The 15783-nt window shown below is 42.3% G+C and overlaps 1 protein-coding gene and 1 long non-coding RNA gene across 12 annotated transcripts in view; one reads left to right on the forward strand and one right to left on the reverse strand.

The window, feature by feature from the left end:
* Positions 1 to 15783, forward strand: part of VDAC3 (voltage dependent anion channel 3) — a 34839-nt gene that overhangs the window by 15059 nt on the left and 3997 nt on the right. For 10 of the 11 annotated variants that reach the window (XM_007064184.4, XM_037886351.2, XM_027826574.3 and 7 more), the window contains 4 exons: positions 5489 to 5641; positions 9402 to 9454; positions 13033 to 13260; positions 14360 to 14510. In XM_007064184.4, coding sequence (XP_007064246.1) covers positions 5489 to 5641; positions 9402 to 9454; positions 13033 to 13260; positions 14360 to 14510 — 585 coding nt within the window. Of the gene's footprint in view, positions 25 to 5488; positions 5642 to 9401; positions 9455 to 13032; positions 13261 to 14359; positions 14511 to 15783 lie in introns of all 11 variants that reach the window. The other variant, XM_043536389.1, reaches the window with a different exon arrangement.
* Positions 23 to 15783, reverse strand: part of LOC119564505 — a 17654-nt gene continuing 1893 nt past the window's right edge. The window contains exons 2-4 of the long non-coding RNA XR_005223453.2: positions 13391 to 13479; positions 9263 to 9489; positions 23 to 346 (exon numbers count right to left, since the gene is read on the reverse strand). This is a non-coding gene — a long non-coding RNA (uncharacterized LOC119564505). The remainder of the gene's footprint in view (positions 347 to 9262; positions 9490 to 13390; positions 13480 to 15783) is intronic.

Raw genomic sequence — 15783 nt, forward strand, 5'->3', positions numbered from 1 at the left:
TGAGCTGAAAGGTCAAATATGAAGGTGAACTTGAGGACTGGTTCAGACTGGTATATGAAATTAAGGCAGTCTGGCATTCTGATGCAGAGGATTTCAGAAATGCTCCCATGAGACATGATCCAATCAGAGCTCTGCTTTTGACAGTCTGGAGATGAATGGTAACAAATGTTGACTCTGCGCTGTCCTCTCTCAGAAGGAGATCCAGTTCTAACTGCTAGGAAAATCCTTCTGCTTTTGATTATATGACAGCAGGATTCTTTCCCTTCACTGTGTTTAGTGAAAAGGGCAGACAAGATCTTTGTTTTCCTTGATCTGAGAAATCTGTTCAGCCGTTTAGATTGATGATCTGCATTAAGATCAAGCGAGAGATTTTTAAAAGTCAGTTATAGATTGGTCTCTTAAACATAATCTCACAGAAGTAACAAATCAGAGATTTGTGCACTTGTATTTGGAGCCTGAAAACCCTGTTTAAAGGCTAATCAACCACAGAAGTCAGCTTCCTATATTTTCCTTTGCTGTCTGGATGGATATATTTTAAGACAGTTGTGTGCTGTTGCAGCATGGCATAATCATACAGTAAATGCCATCTTGCATATTGTGACAGAAATGTGTTTTTGGTAGCACCTCTCTGGTACTTTAAAACTGTTCCAAGTATGAGTTTCCTGAAACTTATAGCTCATTGCATTGGTCTGGGAGTGTGGAAAATGGGTATGTGAGAATCTAAGAATACAAGTTTTCACAGGCTTGGAACAAGTCTAATCTTTACAATTAGGGTTCCAGAGATGGGAACTGAAATTATGTCTTTTGTCAGACACTTCTCATAACTTGCCTGATGTGCATTATAACTGTAGGTAGAATGTACCATACAGTTAACATTTTTAATGTGTTGCTCATGTCTTCACACAGCATTTACTGAGTTAGTTACAAGAGGGTTAGACAGTAGATGCGGACAGTTGACAAGGAGAGGCATAAAGAAACCCTAAGGTATGGGGAACTGACCAGCATCTGGCTGGCTTTAGGCAGCGTCGGAAGATGTGGGTTTTGAGCTGTTTTACAAAAGTATCTGTGAGGTAGAGAAAAGGGACAGATTGTTCAACAGCTGGTGCGGCAGCATCAAAGAATGAACCTCACAAAGGAGGGTAAAGAATGAAGAACATACAAGGAGGTCAGAATTGGAAGAGCAGATGAAGCCAGTAGAGTATAAGGAGAAAAGATTGGAGAAATAGAAGGGAGAGTCTTGGCAGTGGAGTGCCTTGAGGGTGAGGAGTGCGATTTTGCTAGTAGATAGAGGACCTGTGGAGCCCTTTCAGAGTGGTGGCGATGTGATTATGTTCATGTGTAAAGGTTAGAAGGTGGATACAGGGTTCTGAATAGATGGGAGTCTAGGTGCAGGTTCTCTTGGGAAGCTATAGAGGGGGGAGGGCAGCAGTAATCCAGGTGTGAAAAGGCAAATGGATATGAGTTCCAGTAAGTGTGTGTTGAGGTAGTGACTTGTGTGGAATATGGAGGCCTAGCTAATGGAAAGACTTGTAAGAAGATCCTGAGAGATAAATGAGCTAAAGACTCAACTGAGCATACCTATCTTTCAGAGGAAGAAGTTTGCCTCTCTGAAGATAAGTTTAAAAAAAAAAAACTAAGACTGAATCAAGGGTCAACTTGACATTTGAAAAGAAGTTATTGAATAATCTGAAAGAGATGGAGAAATGTCATTAGGATAAAAGGGACAGTCAGTTACAAGGGAGGGACGACCCTGAGGCATCAACATAGTGTCTGAAGTGAAGTGTTCAGAGGGTGATGTAGATGGTTAGTAGTGTAAAGTGCTATACAGAGGCCCAAGAGGGTAACTAATGGGGCCACAGTCTACAAGGCAGAGCAAATCACTGAAAATTCTGAGGTGGATCCTTTCGACGCTATGAAGCACAGAAAAGATGAAGGATGTTGCAGGCAGTGAGGTGGTTGGAAACATGGGTTGCTAAGAGTAAGTTGGATATGGGGTTATATTTGTTGAGGTGAAAGATGGATTTCTAGAAGAGTTATGACAGCTACCACTGGATTTAATTTTGTTTGCTTGGGCTAAATTTGCTTGTTGGGTTTAGCGTGTGGGTGCTGGGTGGTGATGGTTGCGGCCTCTGATATACAGGAGTTCAGACTAGATGATTTGGTGGTGTCCTTTGTCCTTAAACTCTGACACTTTGTGTGTGGTCTGGATAGGGAGCTAGAGTAGAGACTGTTGGAAAGAGATCAGACACTAATGGGTTCAGGGAGTTTTCTGTCCGAAGTGTATGGTATCAGTTAGGTGAGGTGCAGATGGTTGTGGTATCAGATGTGAGAGGACTGAATCTATGTAAAGGGAAAAAGAGAAGGTGGAGCTGGTGGGTATCACATACTATTGCAGTTTTAGAATGGAAGAATATGGCAGACTTTGTAGGTGAAAAAGAAGAGGGAGACAGGGTGGTGAAGAAGTAAGCTAATGTAACTGAAGAGTGATCAAGGATTTTTTGATGTCTTTAAAGAATACAGAATAATAAAATGATGATTTTTCCAGACCGGAGGGTGGCTTGAGGGAAGTCTGGGATTTATCCAGACATTACAGTGGAGGAAGTGTCTTTTGCACGAGCATTTCTCCAGTTGATGGCCTTTTGTCTTAAGGATTTGGAGTTCAGTAGTGGACTGGGTCAGGAAGTAGGTAACTGAGATACAGAAAGAATTATATTCAATGGTAAGAAGTAGAATAAAGAGGTTTGGAAAAAAGGGTCATAAGAACAGCCGTAATGGATCAGACCAATGATCCATCTAGCCCAGTATTCTGTCCTCCGACAGCTGCTGCAGAGGAAAGGAACAGAACAGGGCGATTATCAAGTGGTCCACTTCTGTTATCCTGTCCCAGCATCAGGCAATCAGAGGCTTAAGGACACCCAGAGCATGTGGTTGCATTGCAGGCCATCTTAGCTAATAGCCATTGATGGACCTATCCCCCAGGAATTTACCTAATTCATTTTTGAACCTAGTTATACTTTTGGCCTTCACAGCATGACCCTGGCAATGAGTTCTAAAGGTTGACTGTGCAGTGTGTAGAGAAGTATTTCCTTTTGGTTGTTTTGTGACTCCTGGCTCTTACGTCATGTGAAGGGGTAAATAACACTTCCTTATTCACTTTCTCCATACCATTCATGATTTGATAGATCTCTATCACATCCCTTGTTAATTGTCTTTTTCCCAAGCTGAACAGTCCCGGTCGTCTTAACCTCTCCCGATACGGAAGCTGTTCCGTACCAATAATCACTTTTGTTGCCCTCCTCTATACTTTTTCCAGTTCTAATCTCTTTTTTGAGATGGAGTGACCAGCACTGCATGCAGTATTCAAGGTGTTGGCATACCATGGCTTTATATAGTGGCATTATACTGTTTACTGTCTCGTTATCTATCTCTTTCCCTATGGTTCCTAACATTGTTAGCTTTTTTGACTGCCTCTGCACATTGAGCAGATGTTTTCAGAGGAATATCCACACTGACGCTAAGATTTTTTTTTTTTTTTTTTTTGAGTGGTATTAGCTAATTTAGTCACCATCATTTTGCATGGATAGTTGGGATTATGTTTTACATTGGGATTACATTGCATTTATCAACACTGAATTTCATCTGCATTTTGTTTGCCCGGTCACCCAGTTTTGTGAGATCCCTTTTGTAACTCTTTGCAGTCAGCTTTGGACTTAACTATCTTGAGTAATTTTGTACTGTCTGCAAAGTCTGCCACCTAATAGCTGACCCCTTTTTCCAGATCATTTATGCATGTGTTGAACAACACTGGTCCCAGTACAGATCCTTGGGGGACCCCGTTATTTACCTCTCTCCTTTTAAAAACTGACCATTTATTCCTGTCCTGTTCCTGTCTTCTAACCAGTTACTGAACCATGAGAGGACCTTCCCTCTTACCCCATGACTGCTTACTTTGCTTAAGAGCCTTTGATGAAGGATCTTGTCAAAGGCTTCTTGAAAGTCCAAGTACACTGTATCCACTAAATCATTCTTGTTTACGTGTTTGTTGACCATCTCAAAAGTCTGATTGGTGAGGCGTGATTTCCCTTTACAAAAACCATGTTGACTCTTCCACTACAAATCGTGTTCATATATGTGTCTGATAATTCTGTTCTTTACTATAGTGTAAATCAATTTGTCTGGTACTAAAGTTAGGCTGACCTGCCTGAAATTGCCGGGATCACCTCTGGAGCCCTTTTTATCTATCATCCAATTATCTGGGTCCAGGTATTATGATGAAAAGTATGAGTGTGTAAAATGATTATACAAATGGTTTAAAGCAGTGGTTTTCAGCTAGCATCTTAATGCTACTATATAAATCTGATATACCCACACCTTGAATAGTGCATGCAGTTCTGGTTGCCCTATTTCAAAAAAAGATATATTAGAATTGGAAAATGTTCAGAGAACAACAAAAATGATTAGTGGTATGGAACAGCTTCCGTAGCAGAGATTAAAAAGATTGGGATTGTTCAGTTTAGAAAAGAAACAACTAAGGGGGGGAAGGGTTGATAGCGGTCTATAAAATCACAAATGGTGTGGAGAAAGTGAATTGGGACAAGAACCAGGGGTCATCAGATGGAATGATTAGGCAACAGGTTTAAAATAAACAAAAGGAAGTACTTCTTGACACAATGCACGGTCAACCTGTGGAACTTGTTGCCAGGGCATGTTGTGAAGGCCAAAAGTATAACTGGCTTCAATAAAAAAATTAGACTAGTTCATGGAGAATGGGACCATCAATGACTATTAAACAAGATGGTCAGGGACACAAGCCCACATTCTGAGTATCCTAAATGTCTGACTGCCAAATGCTGGGACTGGACGATGGGATGGATCACTCGATGATTCTCCTGTTTGGTTCTTTCCCTCTGTAACATCTGGCAGTGGTCATTTTTGGAAGACAAAATACTGGGCTGGATAGACATAGTATGCCCATTCTTATGGTCTTATCAAACTTTCTAGGGGTACTCAGCAAGCCTTCCCACTCAATCATGGGATTGCAATACCATCTGCTCAAATTTGGCCCGGTCACCCTCTGTCATGACAGAGGGGTGGCTGGAGCAAATCTGAGTGAGTGGCATTGCAACATGGCACATGGGAGTTGAACTCGTTTCTGAAATTGAGAAATACTGCCTTGTAAAACTTTGTGGATATTAAGGTGTGTGCTTTTAAAAGGTTTCCTAGTCTAGGCAGAGTTAGACAACAGGGTCAATGGACTGATTTTAGTTAAAATAGAATCCTCTTTAGTGGAATCAATGTATTAATGTCTCCAGTTCCATCATTAGAATGTAATATTTTGCAAGGGGTGTGCTCCAAATTTAAAAAACAAAAAAAAAAAAAAAAAAAAAGGTGGGGGGAACAAGTGGTTCAAAGGGATGGGACTCATCAAGTAGAAATTAAATTTAGTTAAGTAATAAGTGTGTTAATTTTAGTCTCGTATTTTTGCCAGGAATTTACCACCACTGGTTCCTCCAACACAGACACTGGGAAGGCCTCAGGCAACCTAGAGACCAAATATAAGATCAAGGACTATGGACTTACATTCACCCAGAAATGGAACACAGACAACACACTGGGGACAGAGGTGTCCATGGAGGATAAGGTAAGAGAAAGTGGAAATTATGAAAGCGATTCAGCAAGTCAAGTAAAAATACTGTGTTGAGAATAAACCAATAGAAGATATAAATGATAGGCGAGCTGTGGTAAATTAGGACTAATTAAAATATAGCATAGAAGGGAATACCTCAACTCATTCTTTTTGTACAGTGTGTGGGAGTTTTCATGTAACTCTGTTTCTGAATTTGATGTTCTTAAAGGTGGAGTTGTAGTGCAGAAAGGCAGAGAGCATACAAATATCCTCTCCCAATACTATGCATCATAATTCAGATTTGCAGCAGGACTGCTATTGCAGATGGGCATTCTGAGTATTCATATTGTATTTTAATAAATTGTGAGGTTATTTTCTGATACGTAAAATATATCCATTAAGGACTAGAGGAGTCCTTGATTTTCATTTATGACCTAAGCCAGGTTTTAAATCTAATCTTTCAAAAGTGAAGCAGTTGTCCCATTTGGTTTGTACTGTAACTTGCCCCTACATACTTACTAACTTACATTACAAAACAAATATAGCAGCAGGTAGAGGAGGCACTTTTATTCTAAAGTGTGCAAAGATGCATAGTTGAGTCTGTTCTCTGCCTCAAAATTCCCTCCAAGCTCTGCTAGTGGAGCCAGCTGCTCTTGTAAACAGTATGAGGTGGATAGCTGAAGACAAAGGTAGCTGTGAATTTTTAATGTGCACACAGACTAGACAAATCTGTGTATCTGGAAAACCCACCAAAGCCTGTAAATTGCAAACAATGATTACCTCCGAATCTTAATTTTTTCTTAAACTACTATGACATGAAATGCAGTAAACTAGCTGTAATTCAATATTATGGTTACAAGAAGAACCATTCAGAAGCTAGGAAGAACTAAAAATTAAAGTTAACTTGGCCGTGATGCATTTATGAAGTATTTTCTATTCTTTCCCTTGTTAAAATAAGCAGAGGATTACTGTGTCATGGACATATGTTTGTTACTGGGTCCCCGGGTGCAGTCTGGACTGTGGGACTGCTGAGCCCTCTGTCCACCATCGTGGGTTTCCTCTTACACTGTGGTGCTGTGTCAAGCCACAAACCTCTGTCGGGTCCTGCACTTACGCAGACATCCACCCAACTGAGTTACATGAATGCTCTCCCAGCCACTCATGAATCATCAATAGGAAGGCTCCACCAATTCCCCTCAGCTCCCTAGCCTTGCACCCCAGAACTATACCGTCTTGTACTGGTCCAAAGTTCATTACCCATTCCAATCCTCCGTCAATGTGGAGAGGACACACACTAGCCTTTGTAAACTGAGCTGAGATTTCCCAAGCACTTCAACCAAAACACATTGTTTTAAGTAAAATAGAAAACAGATTTATTAACTACAGAAACATAGATTTTAAGTGATTATAAGTAGCAAGCATAAAGGCCAAAGTTCGTTATCTAAGAAATAAAAATAAGTTAAGTTCTGCAAACTAAACAGGATTTGAATCAAGCAGTGTAGATGGTACAAACAGGTTTCGGTTTCCCAATACATGGACTGGGACTCTTTCCTAGCCTGGGACCCCCCTCCCGCATTCAAAGTCTTTGTCTTCCAGATGTTTCTTCCAGGTGTGGTGTTGGGAGGAAAAGAGCCAAGTGATGTCACTTCCCCTCTTATGTTTTCTTCCAGCTTGCGAAAGATCTTTGCTTTGAGGTGGGTTAATCCGCCCCCCAAGGCGTACATGCTTCCTCTAGAATAGAGGATTCTGTTTTCAATGGGTATCGATGAACCATTAACACTGTCTGGCTACTTCATTGTTGTACCTGACAGGCTGGTTGTGGTGTTCCCAACCTCACGGCATATTTCTGTGACATACCCCTAGCAAAACTTCCTAACTTTACATACAATCCAACAGGATATTAATGTTAAACAGATCAATACTTTTAAAATGATACCTCACAACTAGCATACTTTGTACAAAACATAGCATAATTATGACAGTGGTGAATATGGGGGTTCTAGGGGGCTGCTTTGAGGTACAGGGTATCACAATGTTTAATATGCCAGATGTGCAGTATGGCCAAGTTAAGCAACCTTACTTTTGGAATTGCCTGGTTTTTAAGTATTTCATCTTGCAAACTGGTGATTTGCATTTAACATATAAGAAAGATTAACGACCTAAAAACTAATATATGTAGCAATACAATATTATATGTATATTTAAGGGGGTTATTTAGATGTTGTCCAACCAGCTATGCAAAATATTTAAATAGTTAGCGCTGTGAGTGCAAATAAAAAAGTTAGAATTAAAGTAAAGATTTACTAGTTGGCCAACCAAAGCAAGGTCCTACACTCAGCTCAGTATTGTTTCTCAGTGCTGTGCAATAACTTTTGACAACTGCATCCAATTGATTCAAAAATTTCATGGAATGTTTTGATTTTTGGTGAAGATTAAAAAAAAACAAAACCTGTTTTCAGCTAAAATCAAGCCCACAGAGTATCCATTTGGTGCAGCAGCAGCAGAAACTCTGGCACCCTCTCCTGCTGCCTACGCACACTAGAGGGTTGCATGCTTCATTGCTCATGTAGGCCTTGCTCCGTAAATTTGTCTAATTTTTTTTAAGTGCAAATGGAGGCACTGTCTTTCCCCGCCATGCCCCTTGAAATATCTTCCTTCCCACAAGATTGAGAAGGAAGGAGTGGACAACTGGTGCTGTCTTTGAGGAGGCAGAACATTGGGGAGAAGGAATGAAATGTTCTCTGTCCTTTCCCTATGGCTGTCCAGGAGTATTGTTATGCTGCAAACTGTTAATGGATGCCATCAACAGATGACAGCAACTTTGTCCCCCATTTTCCTGCCATTCAGTGTTCAAATTATCCCCCAAAATAAAAAGTTTCTGGCCACTGATGTCTAGAACATTCTCTGAAATTTCGGAATTGATCAGATGGGGCATTCAAAAGTTATTGCATTACATACAGACATATATAGAAACAGAGAAATGCCATCAAGTTGAACGTAAGGCCTCACATGGGAAAGATTAGTAAGGCTGGGACTTTTCAGCTTGGAAAAGAGACAACTAAGGGGGGGAATCTTACAGAGGTCTATAAAATCATGACTGGTGTGGAGAAACTAAATAAGGAAGTGTAATGTACTCCTCATAACACCAGAACTAGGGGTCACCAAATGAAATTAATAGGCAGTAGGTTTAAAACAAACAAACAGGAAGTATTTCTTCACACAACACACAGTGAACCTGTAGAACTGTTTGCCACAGGATGTTGTGTATAACAGGTTTTAAAAAGGAACTAGGTAAGTTCAGGTCCATCAATGGCTATTAGTCAGGATGGGCAGGGATGGTGTCCCTAGCCTCTGTTTGCCAGAAGCTGGGAATGGGCGACAGGGGATGGATCACTTGATGATTACCTGTTCTGTTCATTCCCTCTGGGGTACCTGGCATTGGCCACTGTCAGAAGACGGGATATTGGGCTGGATGGACCATTGGTCTGACCCAGTATGGCCATTCTTATGCTCTGAGTACATATTTATAAGGTGCCCACCACTTCTGGAATCTGGGAATGTGGAAAACTAGTGAAGTTACTTGCTTTATTCACTCAAACTAAATCTTCAGTGTGGAGTTCTCTGCAAATTACTTACTTTTTGTGCCAAAGATCATCTTCTATTCAGACAAGAAGAGGAGATGAGAATTATAGTAAGGTAAGAGAATATAATGCCAATCATCTTTTTCAATAGAAGGAGTCCAGATAATCTGACTTCTTCTTTTCCTTCTTTGCAGTTAGCTGAGGGATTGAAGCTGACTCTTGACACCATATTTGTACCAAACACAGGGTAAATATCCTCCTTCAATTTTGTGTTAGAGATTCCTAGAGTTGGATTAAACATATGAAAAGTTAATTGTCTGTCTTCAGTGGCAGTGATAAATGAGCATAGTCCTATTCCAGTATCCCAACAGGTAGGTGTTCTGGGTAAAAATAAAGAACTTTTTTGATTCTGAAGAGCTTGGTAGAATATTTGTAAGGGCGCAGCTAATATCAGGTTTATAATAACATATTAGATGAAAGATTCCTCTCAAAAACATAATTTTCCCTCCATCTAAAAATGTGTAATAAATAAAAAATACTCAGAAGTGGTACTTCTATACCTCTAACATTGGGGATTGTGTTAAAGTAGAAAAGTGTCACCGATTCAAAAGGGAGCTAGATAGATTCATGGAAAATAGTCCATCAGTGGCTATTAACCAGGATGGGCAAGAATGGTGTCCCTAGCCTCTATTTGCCAGAAGCTGGGATTGGGTGACAGGGCATGGATCACTTGATGATCTGATCTGTTCTGTTCATTCCCTTTGGGGCACCTGCCATTGGCCACTGTCAGAGGACAGGATACTGGGCTTGATGGACCTTTGGTCTGACCCAGTATGGCCATTCTTATGTTTTTATTAGTATTATTTGTGTTACCGTAGTACGTAGGAGATCTAGTTGTGGACCATGACCCCACTGTGCTAGGTGCTGTGCAGACACGGAACAGTAAGGCAGTCTCTGCCTCAAAGAGCTTAGAATCTAAATATACGGCAAGAGATGACAGATGGATACAGACAACAGAGTACAAAGAAACAGTGAGACAATATTAGTCAGCATGATCAGCAGTGGTATCAATGCACCGCAAGCTTAACCATTGTCAGGGTTTTTTGGCTTTTTGTAGGCATCACAGTAAAGGAGAGTTTGAAGGAGGATAATGAGTTAGCTTTGCTGGTGTTTATGGGGAGCTCCACTGAATCATGAGGGGCAGCATGGGAGAAAGCACAAAGGTGTTTGTTTGAAAGTTTAACAAGTGGGTGATAGAGGCTAGCATCATGGGCCATTTGGAGACACGAGTTGACATCTCCATAGGAAATAAGAGATGATAGGGATGGTGGGGGTAGGCTGCAAAAGGGCCTTGAAAGCAAAAGCAACTTATGTTTGATGTGACAGATAAGTTTGATGTGACTAGATGAATTTAAAGAGAGAGGTGACATGGTAAAAGTGATGGGCTAGGAGAATGATTCTTGCAATAGCATTCTAATTGGATATGGGTGGGGCAAAATTGTATTTGCAAGAGAGAAGGAGGTTGCAGTAATTGTGATATGAGACGGAGAGCTTGGAGGAGCTTTTTACTTAGTGGGTGGTTAGTGAAAGGCCATATCTTAGATGTTATGTGGCAAAAATCTCCCAAGATTTAGACATAGCCTGGATATAAGGACCTAGAGAGAGGTCTGAGTCAAAGATGATTCCCAGGTCACAGGCCTGAGTGACAAGCCAGGATGCTGCTGTTGTCCACAGTGATAGAGAAAAGAGGTTTCTTGTAGGAAAGGGCTTGCGGGGAGAGGGAAGATTAGGAGCTGCATTTTAGTCATGTTGAACTTGAGCTGATGGCTAGATGTCCACAAGGAGATCTCAGAGAGACAGGCTGAGACTTTTGTGTGGACAAAAGGAGTTAGGTCTGGAGGAAGATCTGTAAGTCGTCAGCATAGAGATAGAAGTTGAATTTGTGTTTCTCGATAAGATGACCCAGATACGAGGTGTAGAGAAAAAAGAGATGAGGAATGAGGACAGATGAACCCCCCCACACAGTTGAAGGGGGATAAGGAAGATCCTCCTCAGGATACACTGAAGGAGCAATTAGAGAGGTAGGAAGAGACCTGTAAGAGGACAGTCATAGAAGCCAAGAGAGGACAAGATTCAGAGAAGAGGAGGATGGATCACTTTTTGCAGATGTTAAGGTGCTTGAGGTATTGTGAAGAGTAAGGGCAAGTCTACATTACAAAATTAAGTCGACCTATAGCCACCACAGTAAGTAAGTGATTGTGCATCTCCACGCTACTCTCCTTGTGTCAGCGCATTCTCACTAGCAGTGCACCGTGGGTAGCTATCCCACTGTGCAGGTTGCCACCATCTAGTGAAGGGTGTTAGGGGAAGGGTTTGCAATGTCTCATGGGGGCAAAACATTCTCATGAGGGTGACTGGGCACATGGCTCGAACATCCCATGATGTATTTTTCTCCTTCCCCTAATTTTGTCCACATCCCATAATATTTCACGCCTGTTTTCAAAAGCCTGGCGTACCCGGGAGTACGCCATCTCTAGAGAAGCATGGGTCCCGCACAGCTCTGCACTATTGTGAACTCAATGCGCCTGATCCTGCAGTATTTCCAGAGGAGCCACCAGATGGAATATGACAATTCCTTTCTGGTGGCCCTGCTGGAAGCCCTGGAACGAAACAATTCCTGGTTGCTATTGGCAGTCACGGAGCAGCTGAACATGGTGGAGAGTTGGTTCTGGTCCTGAGAAACAAGTACTGATTGGTGGGATTGCATCGTTACGCAGGTATGGGATTATGAGCAGTGGCTGCAAGGCCACTTTCCTGGAAAGGGTGGCATGGTGTGGTGTTGCCACCCTTCTGTGGTGCTGCTGGCAGGGGCGCTGCCTTCACAGATGGGTGCCCGGCCATCTGCCGCTGCTCTCCAGCCACCCTGCTCCCAAGGCAGCGCCGCCGCCAGCAGCAGCGCAGAAGGGTGGCAATACCACACCGTGTCATCCTTGTTTCTGCGCTGCAGCTGCCGCCCTTCGGCTGCCCAGCTCTGAAGCAGTGCCACTGCCAGCAGCAGCAGAGCATTCGGAGCTGGGTGCCTGGCCAGCAGCTGTTGCTCGACAGCTGCCCTGCTCTGAAGGCAGCACCACTGCCAGCAATAGCACAGAAAGGTGGCAATGCCATGCCATGCCACCCTTATTTCTGTGCTGCTGCTGGCGGCAGTGCTGCCTTCAGAGCTGGGTGCCCAGCCAGCACCCACCACTCTGCAGCTGCCCAGTTCTGCAGGCAATGCAGAAGTTAGGGTGTGAATACCGTGACGATACTACCCCCCCACCCCCTGCCCCACACACACACAGTAGGTTTGCAACCCCCTTTTGAGTTGGGACCGCCAATTTGATAAATGTGTACTTTTGTATACTTTTAGTATAGGGTAAAAGTACAGAAGACCAGTTTTCATGATCCGTGGCATGTTTTTCATGGCTGAGAATTTGATAGGGCCCCACTAATAATCCTGAGTACTGGTAACCAGTAAGAGTGCTGACAAATTGAGGAAAATGGCATTAGGACTAAAATGGATACATTCATGCGCTCTCTTGTTTTATATATATTTAAATCATTCAGATGTTTAAAATACACCTGTGGGTGCTTAGGTCTGCATCTATCCTATAAATTAATAATTACAATATATACAGACAAAACTTTTTGTAAATATATCTATCTCTCAATCCCCACCCTTCACAAATTTGAAGGCATATGGAGTATTAAGCTCTCTGTGCAGACATCAGAAATACTACATAGCTGGCCCATGCTAGGATGCGTAAAACAAAACGTTTCTCTCCACAGAAAGAAGAGTGGGAAATTGAAGACGTCTTACAAACGGGAGTATGTAAACCTAGGCTGCAACATTGACGTTGACCTTTCTGGACCAACCATCCATGGCTGGGCTGTGTTGGGCTATGAAGGCTGGCTTGCTGGTTATCAGATGGCTTTTGATACTGCCAAGTCTAAACTATCACAGAATAACTTTGCATTAGGATACAAGGCAGGAGACTTCCAACTACACACTAATGTGTGAGTATATACCAGAGGAGCCAGGCTAGATTATGGCAGGCAAGCCGTGTGGCTAACTGCATCAGATGTATACTGGGTGGAGAAAGGGAGGACACTGATTTCAGACTGAATTTTGAAAGGCTTTACATACCTTATTTTCCTCCCCAAGAGACAGGTACAGGAGGGTCACTTCCCAATTTGCTATCTTTTGAGACTTTTCTTCAGGGTAATTCTGTCCCCCTAAATTTGGTAGTGGAAAAGGCATTTTGGAATTAGGGTAGTTTTTAATGAGGGTATGTTTAAGATAACTATGGGATTTAAGTTAGTAAACATAATTTTGACTGCTGGTTTGTGGCACTCTTACTGAAGGAATTTGAATCTCGGGTAAGTTGCCCACTTCCACATACTAACATGTACTAAAACGTCAACTGGGAGGATTGGGATTAATGCAACATTTCTACCTTTTTCTCTTAGATGGTCCTAGACCATGGCAGTTTCCTATGTGGAAGTAAACATTTAACATTACTGTCTGGGAGGAGACTCAGTACTCTCAGTGGTGTTGGGTGTCGTGAAACTTGCCTTCCACATGTACTTAAGAGGCAGTGTTTTGGGGGGGAATTGTCTGCATTTCCCCATTTTCAGTCTCCTCACCAAAGCTGAGCTATATTGAGACTTATTTTAGCCAATGAGGGTTGCATGTAGCTCCCTCTGAACCCACTGGTTTATGCTCTGCATGGAATGTGCTTCCCTCCCTACTTCTAGCCGGGGAAGGAAAAGCTGAACTCTTCTGTCAAAATTTCAAACCTCTTAGTGCAATGTTTTAGCTCCTGGAAAGCTCCCTCATTCCCCAGGCTAAACCCAGCTCTTGGTGAAGAACCTACAGAGCCCAGGTGAGGTGTCTGGCCAAGGAGTGAATAGGCATGGATCCAGCTGAGAGAAGTGTGGGATTGAATATGTCCACAGGGTTAGGGTTATCCTCAGGTTTGTTTGGGAAGTGGTGTTAGGAATTTACTTTGTTTGAAAGACGGTGAGAGGGAAAGATGAGACTTTGTGGTGATCGGAGGGTTAAACACCAGCAAACTGGAGAGATCTTCACAGACTCTTTATCTGTTACAAACAGGAATGATGGCACTGAATTTGGTGGGTCAATCTATCAGAAGGTTAACGATAAAGTTGAGACATCAGTAAATCTTGCTTGGACTGCTGGCAGTAACAATACCCGTTTTGGCATTGCCACAAAGTACCAGCTGGATGAAAATACTTCCATTGCGGTAAGTATTTTACCAGATTAGCACTTACAGCACAACTGGAGTTTGCTTAAATGCTGTTAACTGGTGACACAGGGTGGTTATTGTTTAAACCTATGGCACCTTGTGGTGTTATGTTTCCCCTTTTTAAGTTATTGGTGTATGGAGAGCGTATGTTGTAGACAGCTGGTGAATTATGGAATATACTTTACTTAAGCCTCATTCTGTGACATGCATTCTCTCTCAGGCTTGTCTATACTGACCATTGGTGTATGACAATCTGGAGTGCAAATCTACAGCACTCTAGTGCAGTGACTCTCAACCTTTCCAGACTACTGTACCCCTTTCAGGAGTCTGATTTGTCTTGCGTACCCCCAAGTTTCACCTCACTTAACAACTACTTGCTTACAAAATCAGACATAAAAATACAACAGTGTCACAGCACACTATTACTGAAAAATTGCTTGCTTTCTAATTTTTACCATATAATTATAAAATAAATCAATTGGGATATAAATATTGTACTTACGTTTCAGTGTAAACTGGATGGAGCAGTATAAACAAGTCATTGTATGAAATTATAGTTTGTACTGACTCTGCTAGTGCTTTTTATGTAGCCTATTGTAAAACTAGGCAAATACCTAGATAAGTTGATAAGTACCCGCTGGAAGACCTGTGCGTAGCCCTGGAGATAACTCAGACCCCAGTTGAGGACCATGCACTAACTGGCTGTGTGGAAGTTCCATAGTGTGCTTTGACCAATTGCAGTAGGTTTAAGATAGCTTAACTGCAGTTGGTCAGAACTTTTTAGATTATGTCTACAGTGCAGTTAAATACCTGTGGCTGCATGTGTCGGCTGACGCACGTTTGGGCTGCTGGGCTGTAAAACTGTGCTGTAGACATTCAGGCTTGGGCTGGAGCCCAAGCTCTGGGACCCTGTGAGGGGGAAGGGTCCCAGAACCCAGGCTCTAGCCTTACCCAAATATCTAAACCACAATTTTACAGCACTGCAGCCTGAGCCCTGCAAGCCTGAGTCTGCGGACACAGGCCAGCCACAGGTGTTTAACTGCAGTGTAGACATACCCTACAGTATACCTGTAGTGTGCTTTGACCAACTGCCACTAAGCTGAGATATGTTGTCTCCTGCAGTTGGTCAGCGCATACTAGGGAACGTCTAGTGCATGTAGCAGAGTCCACACTGCTTGTTAGTGCACAGCCTGCTACAGTGCTGTAGACTTATACCCCAGCTTTCTCTGTGCTAATTCTCCATATAGACAAGCCCTTAGCAACGAGTGAT

Source organism: Chelonia mydas, chromosome 26 (genome assembly GCF_015237465.2).
Source record: "Chelonia mydas isolate rCheMyd1 chromosome 26, rCheMyd1.pri.v2, whole genome shotgun sequence".
NCBI classification, from domain to species: Eukaryota; Metazoa; Chordata; order Testudines; family Cheloniidae; genus Chelonia; species Chelonia mydas.